The sequence below is a fragment of the Bubalus kerabau genome, chromosome 19 (assembly GCF_029407905.1).
Source record: "Bubalus kerabau isolate K-KA32 ecotype Philippines breed swamp buffalo chromosome 19, PCC_UOA_SB_1v2, whole genome shotgun sequence".
Classification (NCBI taxonomy): Eukaryota; Metazoa; Chordata; class Mammalia; order Artiodactyla; family Bovidae; genus Bubalus; species Bubalus kerabau.
In genome coordinates, this window is record NC_073642.1 from 68,961,789 (window position 1) to 68,975,233 (window position 13,445).

General features: G+C 53.1%; 1 protein-coding gene and 1 long non-coding RNA gene across 7 annotated transcripts in view; one reads left to right on the plus strand and one right to left on the minus strand.

Moving 5' to 3' along the window:
• The window catches only part of PPP1R13B (protein phosphatase 1 regulatory subunit 13B), a 76,612-nt gene extending 72,049 nt beyond the window's left edge, over positions 1–4,563 (minus strand). The window contains exon 1 of one of the 6 annotated variants that reach the window (XM_055556731.1): positions 3,907–3,957. In XM_055556731.1, coding sequence (XP_055412706.1) covers positions 3,907–3,942 — 36 coding nt within the window. In that variant the 5' untranslated portion in view covers positions 3,943–3,957. Of the gene's footprint in view, positions 1–2,984; positions 3,257–3,653; positions 3,701–3,906; positions 4,046–4,298 lie in introns of those variants that run through there. The other 5 variants (XM_055556726.1, XM_055556724.1, XM_055556730.1 and 2 more) reach the window with 5 other exon arrangements.
• Positions 4,564–11,306: 6,743 nt separating this feature from the next.
• LOC129634399 (uncharacterized) lies at positions 11,307–13,259 on the plus strand. Its single transcript, XR_008705606.1, has 3 exons — positions 11,307–11,719; positions 12,251–12,343; positions 12,805–13,259. It is a non-coding gene; the product is annotated as an uncharacterized LOC129634399 (long non-coding RNA).
• The last annotated feature ends 186 nt before the right edge of the window (positions 13,260–13,445 follow it).

Sequence of the window (13,445 nt, forward strand, 5' to 3'; positions counted from 1 at the left end):
AAGTTGTTTAGGTATGGCCTAAATGATGTCAGGTCCAGAGGTTAGGGACCAGCCAACAAGTCATCTTTAAACTGTGGTCCCTTTTTCCCCCTGGGAAACTGTTTTAAAATGTCATCCATTGAAAAAAGGTGAATGACCACACATACTAAAATGCAATGATATTTTAATAACAGAGAATTCCAAAATATAACTTTGTTTAAAATTGACAGTCATGAAACTTGATGTAACAAGCAAATTGAAGACATCTACAAAGACTTTATTGTGTCAGATGAGAACATGGCAAGATACTCATTTCCAACAGCTGAGAGGCTGGCTGTTGCAGTAAATCATCTAATCAATTAAAAGTTGTTACAGATACTACACACTAATTGCCAATTCTCAAATAAGTAAAATACCATACACTCTAAACCTGTGTTGTTCAAGACAGTAGCCACTAAGCTACATGTGCTACTGAGCACTTGAAATGTCCTAGTCTGAACTGAGGTGTGCTATATACATAGAACTTCACTGGATTTACACTGGATTCACACTGATTTCAACATCTTAATGCCAAAAAAGAAAGTAAAGTATCACATTAGTAAATTTTTCATATTGATTATATGTTAGTTATAATATTTTTAATAGAGTTAATAAAATAAACTATTAAAAATAATACTGGTTACTAGACAAATTTGAATCGCATCTGTGTGGCTCATTACATTCTTATTGGGTAGTGCTACTCTATATAAACTCTGCAAAATATGATCTAATCCTCCTTCAATGATTCACGATGATGATGATGAACAAATACAAAGAAAAATCTTATTTATATCTTGGGTGCACAGTTTAAGATAGTACCAAGTAAGAATGGCATGTCCTTAAAACTTCTATGAAATTTACAACCAACCCCAACTACATTTATAGAGGAAGGACTCAATCTTAAAAGTCGTACTTAGGGAACAAGAAGGAAATACAAAAGTAAAGACCTTGAAAGTGGGACTAAGAGAAATACCATCTGTTTCTAGAAAGCATTTTAAAATAAAAGCAGTGTGTTTTAAATACTGAATAGGCCTGTTTTTTAAAAACAGTATTTGATTATTATGAGTATCACAAAGAAATTTCCCAACTGCCAGCCAAGCAAACTTCTGAAAAGGAAAACCTGGTAAAGACTAGAAATTCTAATTATGTGGAGCACAGAAATAAAAAATCTGAATGTATCATATGGAAAATGTAAGCCAAATTCCTTAACAGAGTATTTAAAATGAAACATCATACAATGATGAAATCAGTCAAAACTTTATAGGTGTGCTTCAATATTACTATAGTATCAATTACAGGATTTAGCTAAAAGTGGTTTCAAAATTCCAAAACACCATAATGCCTTTTCCCAATCTAGCCAACTGTTTCCAAATGCCTTATCTTGCAGAGGTTAAAATTAGAAATTGACAATTCAGAGCCGTATTAACTATAAAAAATATCTGCATGGCATTCTGTTTAACAAGGACTTCTGGACACGTCATCCTTTTTGATCCTCAGGACAGCCCTCAGATATTGGTCTGTTTTTATACCTACTTTAGAGGTAATTCCAGGCTTGGAGACCTTGACTTGTTCAAGGTCACATTGCTAAAAAGTAGCAGAACCAGTACTGGAGTCTGGATCTTCTGATGCTGATCCAGTTCTTTCTTTACAAGACAATCATTCATTTAAAACCAAACATTTAGAAATACAACAAGCTCTGATGCCAAAGAAGGATCTAAGGATCAACTAGGTCAAATCTTAAGACTCTGCAAAGGCAATGCGTTGGAATCAGTTCAAAAAGGGCAGAAGAGATTACCAAGACACAGAAAATGATTTGAAAGATCAGGGGGAAAAAAAAATTCTAATCTAAATGTCCTTGGGTGCAGCACGGTGGAATAATAGTATTCAAGCAGAAAATGCAGAGAAACTGTACTTTCCTTCTGAAATGGATTTTCAAATGTAGAAATTGTAGGCTAAATTGTTACTTTACTACAAATGCCTTTGAGAATTTTACTTAATATACAGGCACTCATAAAACCAATACATCCAACTGGATGCCACCAGCCCTTCATTTTTTTCATAAATCAAGACATTTTACTTCACAAAAAGCCAGAATAGAAAAATTATAATTCAGCACCCACGGCTCTTTAGATGATAGGTAAAGGAAAAGCTCCGCTAGGAGCCTGGCAATCTAACGAGCTCTGTCTGCTAGTAGAACGCACCCTTGAGGGCAGGACAAGGCGGCACCGCACCACAAACGAACCTAGCTCAACCTTCAAAACGGCGGCGACAGGCCAGATAACGCCAAATGTACAAATCTCGAAGGTACGGTAAAAGGGAATGCCTAAAATGGCTCTCAAAATCCAGTCCCCAAGTAAATTCCTAAATACAACAGGATTTCAGAAATCACTAAAAGGACTACGGAGAAATGTGGGTTTCCAGCGTGGGAACACCACACGGGGGTGCCCACACTGCCGACTCCAAATACGACACCAGCAAATTTCAGGCGGGGTGAAGAGGGGGGAGAGAGACGCCTCGAGACCCTGAAACAGGGCGAGCTCTAAACGACCCCCCGCCAGGACGGACAGGGTGAGGAGGGGGGAACTGACCGGCTCCAATCCCACCTCCGGCTTCCCCTCCCGGGCAGCCCGGCCGCGAAGGCTCGGCAGGAAAGGGCCGCGCTGGCGGCCGAGGGGGCGCCGGCCAGGGACCCCCCGCCCCCGGACCCCCGACCACGCCGGCCCCCGCTGCAACCCCCGGACCCCAGATCCCCGGACCCCCGGCCCAGCCCGCGCTGACAGCCGGCGCCGCCCCACCTGCCCGCCCGCGGCGGGGGCGCCGAGACCGGGCGCGCCCGCCAGGCCACTTCCTTCCCCTCCCGCCCGGCCCACCGAGCTCGCGCGGGCCCCCGGGGGCCGGGAGGCGCGGGAGGAAGGAGGTTTGGCCGGCTGCCCGCGGAGGAAGCCGCCGCCGCCGCCCGCACCCACCGGCATCATCGCGGCGCGGGTCCGCGGCGCCCTCGGCCGCCTGACAGGACGCTCGGCGCCGCGCCGTGCCCGCCGCTCCGGTCGCCCTCACAGGCCGCGCGCCCGCCGCCGCGCTCTCTGGCCTTCACGGGGAGGCGGCGGCTGCGGCGGGCTGCGGAGCCTGGCCGGCTCTGTCGCGACCGCCGGCGCGCTGCGTCGCTGTCCCGGGACCGGCTGCCGCCGCCGCCGCCGCCGCCACCTCCGGCCGCCCGCCTCCCGCCGCCAGCCCGCGGACTCTCCTCAGCGCCCGCAGGCCCCGCCCCCAGCGCGTCGCCCCTCACGGGGCCCGCCGCCCCCTCCGATTGGCCCGCCCGCGCCGGGGGCGGGGCATTCCCGCCCCGCCCCGCCCCGCCTCGCTCCCGAGCGCGGCCAGGTACGAGCGCGTCCGCGCTCTCGCGGGAGGCGGGGGGGCGCGCGCGCTGCGGAAGCCGGGCAGCTGCCCCGCCCCGCTGGCCGGTCTGTGGGGCCCTGACCGTTCGCTGCCGCGGTCTCGGCTCCTCCGAGACCTAGGGCGTTGGAGAAACTGAGGCCCAAGGGAGGGAGGACCTGGCCGGGGCACCGCAGCGCGTCTCGGCGGGGCCACGGCTCGAACCCGGGCTCCGGGAGGCCCGGCGCGGGCGGGGCGCATACCGCGGCCACGGCGCGCGCGTGCCCCTCTGACCGCGTCCTGACCCCGGCCTCCCGGCGCCCCGCGGGGCTGCAGGGCTCGGGCCGGAAGCGGGTGGGTGCGCCCCAGACCACGCGTGTGACCTGGCTCCGCATTGCTCAGCACGGACCCACGAGCCAGCGTGGCGCTCGGGCCCTGGGCACCTGTTCCCCGCCACCACCACCTGCTCGCGGCTTCTGCGACCCTCCCGGGGCCCTTTCCCCACGGCCAGCCGACCTTCCCGGGCACGTGGCGGCTCTTCAGCCTTGGCATTTCCCGCAGGCGTTACCCGTGGCCTAGGACGCCTGCAGCACCTGTGCCAGCATCCTTCAGAGGCGCAGACGTCCCAGGCGGCACGCAGTCTTCCTCTCCAGGGTCCTCTTCTCTCCTTACGGCCCTGTCTCACCAGCACCGCGGTCTAAGCGCCTGAGTAACAGAGGTCAGGGCTGGGCTGGGGCTGAGCGGACCCTCACTGGCCAGTGAGCGCGCATCCTTTCTGTGCCCGCTACACTGTGCCATTCACTTGAACCCTGATGGGAGATGAGATGGTGACCTGTGCACTCCACAGGCAGCACTGAAACTTCTGGAGTATCTGGAGCGTAGGGGTCTGTTTATGGCCCCAAACCCACCTTGGGAGTGGACCATAGAGATGACAGCAGGTGATGTCAGAGGGACGTCTCTAGGGACAGAGATGAACAGTCTGTCCCTAGCCTGTCTGCTCCTTTGAGGGGCCTGAGCCGCTGGGTGGGGCTGAGGGACAAAGAGGGGGAACCACCACCCTCCTTTTCTTGGCTTCTTCTTCAGAGGCCAAGGCTGTTGGTTAGTGGTTGAGAGTGTAGACTTGCCAGTCAAACAGACACTGCCTCAGCCACGCCCTCAAGTATGATCTTAGACAAGCTGCACCTTCTCTGTTTATCTCAATTTGCCCATCTCTATAATGGGAGATTACAGAAATAATAACACCTGCCTCAAGGGATTTAGGGAGATTCAGATGAGTATGAAAATCTCCCAACACAGTTTGTGGCCCATGGGATTGGCTCTATAAATAGTAGTTTCTGTAGTTATGCTATCCTTAGCAAGCAGGCTTAGTATACAGAGGTAACCCAGGTAATCCCCTGGGAGAGGGATTATGCAGAGATTTTTAAATTTATACACACTGGGCATTAATGGCTAGTGACACATCTCTTCCGGGAGAGAAGAGAGAGCTCTAGATAATAACAGGAGATCCCAGGTTGAAGGTCAAAGACCTGGCTCTAACTCCAGCCCTGCTTCTGACTCCCCATGTGGCCCTATGTAGCTTGCATCTCCTCTCTGGGTCTCAGTTTTCCCACGTCTAACTGGGGCAAGTCTAGAGTCCATGATTGCTGAGGGCCTTTCGGCTCTGACATGTTCCAGTCCTGAGTTGTGAAGGGGTGGGTACAGGCAAAGAACAGGCTTTGTCAGGGCACAGCAGAGAAGTGCCACCTGGGATGAGATGGTCAAAATGAGCTCACTCTCCCGAGAAGGGGAAGCTAGGCCACTGGGTCCCCACTCTTGCCTGCAGGACCTGTGGGCACCGACGGAGGCAGCTGCCCCGCCCTCACACTGAGGTACCCTCTGTCCTCCAGGCAGGCACCTATGTGAAGCCAGGCTGCTTGGTGGCCAGCCACACAGGCTCTGGCTAGTCCTTCTCATCTCCATTCTGCTGCAGCCTCCAAGCACCAGGCCCCATCACCTGGTCCATCATCTGGTATCTAGATCAAGGGCGTGCATAATTGGCCTCCCAGCCCTGACCTCCACACCCAAACCATCCCACACGTGGACATAATTGGGTCAAGATAAACGCCCTGCCAAGCCGTCTGTGTTTCCACATCACCCAGATTAAAGTTCACAAGTAGCCCTTCAGGAATCACTGTTGATGGTGGGATATGGTTCTTAGGGTGGTGGAAGAAGACGTCTGGGTTGTTCAAAGGGTTCAGCAAAAGAGAGAGTGAGCCAGGCAGGAGATCCTATCCAGCCTAAGTGCACTCAGCAAATCCTCGATAATTGTTGAATGTGGGTGATGGGTCCCTGGGATGTGCTTTTCTCTCTACTTTGTATGTTTGAACTATTTTATATTAAAAATGATTAAATATTCTTTCAAGCAAGTTAAAAAGCCCATTTGGGGAGAAAGTTCAGAGTCAAATTTGCATAAAGGAATTCTTGAAGGACCAAGAACCCTAATAAAGGATTGCAGGCAGGAGTGGGAACTGTGTGGATTAGGTCAGAAATCAGACTGACCATTTTCACTGCTACTTTTAAAAATAAACTTTGGAGCAGCTTTAGATGTACAAGAAAATTTCAAAGATAATACAAAGTTCCCATATTCCTTCCCCGACCCCACTCTGTTTCCCCTCCTTTTAACATCTTATATTTGTTGGGTGTGTGCATTCTTAGGCGTTTCAGTCAAGTCCAACTCTTTGCAATCCTGTGGACTGTAGCCCACCAGGCTCCTCTGTCCATGGGATTCTTTAGGCAAGAATACTGGAGTGCCTTGCTTTGCCCTCCTCTAGGGGATCCCTGACCCAGGGATTGAACTCCCATCTCCTTCAACTCCTGCACTGCAGGCATGTACTGTACTGCTGAACCACTGAGGAAGCCTGTTAGTGTGGTACATTCATTTAAACTAATGAACCAAAATCGATACATTTTTTATTAACTGAAGTCCACGGCATCACTGACTCAATGGACATGAGTTTGAGCAAATTCAGGGAGATAGTGAAGGACAGGGAAGCCTGGAGTGCTGCAGTTCATGGAGTCGTAAAGAGTCAGACACAACTTAGCAACTGAACACAATACCTTATTTGGCCTTCCCAGCTGGTGCTAGTGGTAAAGAACTGCCTGCCGATGCAGAAGACATAAGAGACTCAGGTATGATACCTGGGTCAGGAAGATCTCCTGGAGGTGGGCATGGCAACCCACTCCAGTATTCTTGTTTGGGAAATCCCATGGACAGGGGAACCTGGTGGGCTACAGTCCATGGCATTGCAAAGTCAGACATGACTGAAGCGACTTAGCACACACACATTACTTTTGCCCAATGTCCTTCACTCCGGGATCCTGTCCAGGACACATTACACTTGGTCATCATGTCGCCCTCAGTCCCTCCTGGCTGTGACAGTTCCCTGAACCTTCCTTATTTTATATGACCTGACAATTTTGAAGAGTACTGGTTAGGTATTTGATAGAATATTCATTGGAAGGACTGATGCTGAAGTTGAAACTCCAGTACTTTGGCAACCTGATGTGAAGAACTTACTCATTGGAAAAGACCCTGATGCTGGCAAATATTGAAGGCAAGAGGAAAAGGGGATGACAGAGGATGAGATGGCTGGATGGCATCACTGACTTGATGGACTTGAGTTTCAACAGGCTCCAGGAGATGGTGATGAACAGGGAAGCCTGGGGTGCTGCAGTTCATGGGATGACAAAGAGTCAGACATGACTGAGTGACTGAACTGAATTGAATGAGAATATTTCTCAATTGAGATCTGATATTTTCTTCATGATTCGCTTGAGTTTATGGGATTTGGGGAGGAATATCACAGGGATAAAAATGCCAAGATCATCACATACTATCAACATGCAGTTTCACTGGTTGATGCTGACCTGCTCATCTAGTCACTATGACTTTTTCTGTTTGATTTTTGAACCAGGTTAATATAATAGGATTTAAAATTCAAAAATTTCAGTCTTAAGACCTATGTTAGTCTTAACAACAGAAATTTATTTTCTCACAGTTCTGGAGGCTGGAAGTCCCAGCTCAAGGTGTTGGCAAGTCTGGGTTCCTCTGGGGCTTCTCTCCTCAGCTTGCAGATGGCTGCCACCTTGCCAGCCCTCACATGATCTTTTCTCTTTGTGCGTGGTGTCTCTTTGTTCTTGCTGTCTCTCCCTCTTTTTATTTATTTTTAAAACATCTTTATTTATTTGGCTGTGCCAGATCTAGTTGCAGCCTGTGAGGTCTTCAGTCTTTGTTGTGGCATGAAGGATCATTAGTTACAGTATGGGAGAAGGCAATGGCACCCCACTCCAGTACTCTTGCCTGGAAAATCCCATGGATGGAGGAGCCTGGAAGGCTGCAGTCCATGGGGTCGCTGAGGGTCGGACACGACTGAGCGACTTCACTTTCACTTTTCACTTTTACGCATTGGAGAAGGAAATGGCAACCCACTCCAGTGTTCTTGCCTGGAGAATCCCAGAGAAGGGGCAGCCTGGTGGGCTGCCGGCTATGGGGTCGCACAGAGTCGGACACGACTGAAGTGACTCAGCAGCAGCAGCAGTTACAGCATGGGACCTAGTTCCCTGATCAGGGATCAAACCTGGGTCCCCCACATTGGAAGCTCGGAGCCTTAGCTACTGGACCACCAGGGAAGTCCCTCTCCCTCTTTTTATAAGGTCATCAGTCTACTGGGGCTTCCCAGGTGGTGCTGGTGATAAAGAACCCATCTGCCAATGCAGGAGACACAAGTGACTCTGGTTTGATCCCTGGGTCAGGAAGATCTCCTGGAGGAGGGCATGGCAACCCACTCCAGTATTCTTGCCTGGAGAATCCCATGGATAGGTGCTCGGCAGGCTGCAAGTCCATGGGGTCACAAAGAGTCAGACACGACTGAAGCCACTTAGCATGCACGCTAGTCTACTGGATTAGGGCCCACCATAGGATCTCTGTTTAATCTCAATTACGTTTTTAAAGGCCGTGTCTTCAAAGACAGTCACATTCAGAGGTGTGTTAGGGGTTAGAAGTTCAACATATGAATCTTGTGGGGGACACAATTCAGTCCCTACAAGAGTAAGAGACATACTCATAGCTACGAACTCAAGTTCATAGCCTGGCCCCAGTCTACCTTTTCAGGTTAATCTCCTGTGCCCCCAGCACCCCACACCTGGTGTTTATTGTTGTCGTTTGGGGCTTTTTGGCTGCTCAGCTTGTAGAATCTTAGTTTCTCCAATCAGAGGTTGAATCTGGGCCCCAGGAAGCAAAATCTCTGAGTCCTAACCCCTGGGCCACCAGGGAATTCCCACATATCTGGATCTTATATGTCAGCCATCCAGAGGCCGGGCCCTCCCCTCATCCAGGACCCTACTCCTGCAAAGGTGCTTCTGCCAATTTCCTCAAGAATTGTTACCTACTCTTGTCAAAAATCAAATCCTTCCTCTTCTTCAAGGTTTTTCCAGATTCCCCCCAGGAGGACTCAGCTCTGCAACCTTCCCCCAGACTGCTTAGACCTGGCTCACTCATCACAGCCTGGAGACATATCTGTCTCCCCCAGGGGCCAGCAGGCTCGCTTGGGTAGTAAGTGTTCACTGGCCTTCTCCCATGTGCCCAGCACTGGTCCAGGCCCTGGCAACGTAACCTTGAGTAAGATAGACATGTTCCCTGTCCTCAGGGAACTTATATTCTGGTCTGGGAGAAAAGGATAAACAAGAACACAAGTAAAGTACTCTTCAAATGCTGGTAAGCATATAAAGAAAATGAAATAAACCCAGATTCATGTAACAGAGATCTCTGCTTTTGCCAGGAGAAGGTGACATTTGAGATGGGGCTTGGATACTGAACAGGCAGCCTTCTGGGGCTCCCGGGGAGGGGTGTGTGAAGGAGGAGGAGAGTGGGTGAGAAAGGAAGGCGCTAAGGGGAGCTCTGGGGGCAGCCTGGGGGTGCAGCAGGCAGAGCAGGGCAGAATGGAGGGAGGTGAGGTCAGGTTGGGGTTTGTGGGCCATGAGTCTGGCTCTTATTCTGGGTGGAGAAAAAGACCAGATTGGTGTTTTTCAATGCCCACTGGCCACCATGGGGAGGCTGGCTGGCATATGACAGGAGGAGGGGGGAGGCCCCTTAAGGGGACTAAGGTGGAGATGCTGGGTGCAAGGAAGGGGTCCCCTTGGGAATGTGCTTTGAAGGGTGGGACTTGGGAAGGAGAGAAAGGGACCTGGGACAGCCCCGTGCTGGGGCGGGGAGTCAGACCAGGCCCTCTGGTGCCCACAGAGCCCCCTGCAAGTAGGAGCCAGTAGATCCCGTGCCGACATCCTGCTTTGTCATGCCCACCGAAGGGCCACACACAAGTCAGGACTCTCCTTCCTCTGAGCAGGCTGAGTCCGCACCCCACTGGGCCCTTTCCTTGACCCAGCACTGCAGGCAGTCAGGCACGGACGGGGCTTCTCCCCTTCTTGGCACCCCCGCCCCCACAACTGCTGCCCACCCCATCCCTTTCTCCCCCTGCCCTACTCCCAGCTGGAAACATCCTCACCTCTCCTCTCCATTCAGACCCTTTTCCACTAAAGGGGTTTTTCTAATGTGGAAATCATACCCGCCTACTGCCTCTCAGGGACCCCGCAGTGGCTCCCTCAGGGGGCTGAGACAGAAACATCATTTTGCTGACAAAGGTGTGCTAAGTCGCCTCCGTCGTGTCTGACTCGTTGCGACCCCATGGACTCTAGCCCACCAGGCTCCTCTGTCCATGGGATTCTCCAGGCAAGAATACTGGAGTGGGTGGCTATTTCTTCCTCCAGAGGATCTTCCCGACCCAGGGATCGAAGCCCCCAGTCTCCTGTGTCTCCTGTACAGCAGGCAGGTTCTTTACCATTAGCGCCACCTGCGAAGCCCGAGGTGGCGGGGGAATAAGTTAAAGCTCTGGGGATTTAGACCTTCCGTGCCCAGGCCTATTCCCCTCTGCAGGACAGGCCCTCCCACCTCCACCCGCCCCAGGCCAACTCCTACCCCTCCCACTCCGCCCTCAGGCAGCCCTCCACCCGCACAATCCCTGCCTCTCCCCTCCCCCCTCCGCGGGTGTGTGGGAGGAACCGGGGGGAAGGAGGCTCGTGTTCCGCCCCCGCGGTTCCCGGGGAAACCGGTTTCCACAAACCTTGGCTGCGAACCAATCGTGGTTCCGTTCGCTCCTCTGGGGCATCAGAATAGTAATATTTTCGGTGATCAAGGTTAGAAAAGAACTTGATAGGAAGGCAGCCAGCAGTCTGTTTCTCCGTTTCGCTCTACTGGACGCGGCCCTGAGGGGGTGTGTCCACCACGGGGTCCCCCGCCGCCCAGCACCGAGTGGCGCTCACCGCGCGCCCCAGCGCCGCCTCCATCTCGTGAGCGCACGGCAGACCCCGCAGCAGCAGGCCGCCGAACCTCAGCGCGGGGGCAGCTGGGGGGCTGTGCCCATGCCCACACAGGCCCCTGTTGCTGCTACTGGGCCGAGGTGCTGGGTCACCGCCCCGGCGCGGGCGGGGGCGGGGGGCGTCGTTGGCGGAGGGGCGCCCCTGCCCAGGACGCGGCCAGCGCTATATACACCGGAGCCTCGGCTCATCCCTGCGGGCACCTCGTGAGGCCGGTGTCGTTTGAAGCCCAGAGAGGGTTCGTCACTCGTGCAGGGCCAGGGCGCGGGGGCCTGTAGTGCCCGGGGCTCGAACCTGGCAGAGCAGGCGCCCGCCCCGCGGCCGCGGTGCCAGGCGCGTTCTCGGAGCCTCGGGGGCTCGCGGCGCCACTGCCTCCGCCTCGAGTGGGCGGGGCCTCCAGGTGGGCGGGGCTTCACCCCAGGTTGGGGGGTCCACGCGGTACCTCGCCTTGACGGATAGACGCGCACACATCACCCTACACCACACTAGATCACACACCCAACACACCCATCTCTCTCTCTCTCACACACACACACACACCCCCCTCGTCCTGGTGTGAGGCCTAAATAGCATTCTCCTCTCTTCCTGGGATCCACCTAGGGGCCCCGTGGGAAGAAGAGAAGACAGTGCTGGGCCTGGACACTATGGATTCATTCATTTCCGACCTCGACTGTTTCCTCCGTGCTGGCCTCAAGGCCCCAGGTTGCGGTTCTCTGCCTGCCGGAAGCTTGTTGGAGGTCGTGACCAGTGCAGGTTGCGCAATTCCGTCTCCAGGTTTCTGTTCTTCCTCAAGCGTCCTGCCCTTGGCGTTCCCTCCTCCACTCCCGCAACATCCTGGCCTCCGTTCCCGCCCAGCCGCTGTGCAGTGGCCCCTGGTCAGCCAGCCCTCCCCGCCTCCCACCCCTGCTCTCCCACATTTCAGGTGCTTCCAGTTCCCCCATTATTCATGACGCTGTCACACTAGTTAGGGGCCTGTGGGAAAACAGATGGCTTCCGCGAACCAGGGAAATTCCAGGAGGATTATTTACAAAGGGGACTACTTACCAAATGGGCAGGGCCACGGGGACCAGCGGAAGAGTCCAGCCCTCCAGGACCAGCGCAGGGGGGACAGTCACCAACCCCAGGGCTGGAGGGAAGCAGCAGGGGAGGTCCCCAGCAAATGAAAAAGAAGTCACCAAGGGGGCACCTGACCCTGACCTTGAGAGCAATGACATTCGATCAGGTACCAGCCTGTCCAAGGCCCCCTGACCTCCCACTAGGGCACTTCACTGGGCCAGCCCACTGGGTTCTGAGTGCCAGGAGGCTGTGGATACAGGCCATGGAGATAGACTTCCTCTGGCAGGAGACAAGATTCAAACATAGTTGTGATGCTAAATCCTGCACTCTATACACACCTTGCCTTATTTTATGAGCTTAGAATCCATTTCACAATTACTGCTTGGATATTTTGTAGAAAGAAGTTGACCAGATGAGCTTTCAGACGGGACCTGTGCTTGGACAGTGGAGCCCCACCACCTGTTATATAGGTCTGGCTGTGTAATTTTGGGTAAGTTACATAAACTTTCTGTGCCTCAGTTTGTTCCTCTGTAAAATGGGGATAACAGTGCCTTCCTCAGGGATTTCTGTCTGGATTACACACGTGACGAGTGTGGCACACAGTGAATGCCAAGCGGGCATTTGCTGCTGCCCTGAACTGGGTAAGGTGCTGCTGCCAGATCAGGAGGGTCCCCGGCTCCAGAGCCACTGCCCCCATCCACAGTTCTGCAGCTTTGGGTGCCTAGGCATGCCAGCCTAACCCTAAAAAGCCCTCACCGGCTGAAGAGCGGAGCCTTCTCTTCTCATTCTCTCTCCCCCCGGCCCCCGCCTCAGCCTCCTCCGCACAGACACAACACAACATGAGCTAGAGCAGGGTGATCTGTCCTTTCTACCAACCCCAGAGACGGTGGCTGCTGGCACTCCTCTCAGTAAGTGGGGATAAAGTGACTGACTGCTACCACTTGTACCCAGGTGCCCGAGACGATTCTGTACAAGTTCCGGAATTTCCTCCAAGTGAATAAGGACACCTGACATGCCTCCAAGTGACCCTGAAGGGTAATTGCCAACCCTTAGCCTGCCTGGCTGAGCAAGGAGGGCGGTGCTGCCGAATGAGGTGTGAAGAGCCCAGCAAGGCCATGTGGGAGCCTTGCTGGAGAACATTGGTCTTCACAGATGGGCCCTGCTGGGCCAGAAGGGGGATGTACACGGCACGTGGGCACACCCACACCCACACAACACATGTAGGTCACAGCCCATCGCTTGCTTGTCACCTCCCCAATCAGCTTCTAAATCTCCCTACTTGTAAGAAGTGATTACAGTCAGAAAGATCTGATTCAAATTCCAATTCAAAACCCCAATTTATATTATTATGAAAATAATCTGTGGACTTGAGTTCTCAAAAATTGTATTTATCTGTTTAATTCTGGTTGCACTGGGTCTCTGTTGCGGTGCGCTGGCTTCTCATTGTGGTGGCTTCTCTGGTGGGGCACAGGCTCTAGGGTGTGGGCTCTGTAACTATGGCACAGAGGCTCAGTTGCCCCGTGGCATGTGGAATCTTCCTGGACCAGGGATCAAACCCGCGTCCCCTGCATTGGAGTCAGATTCTTATCCAC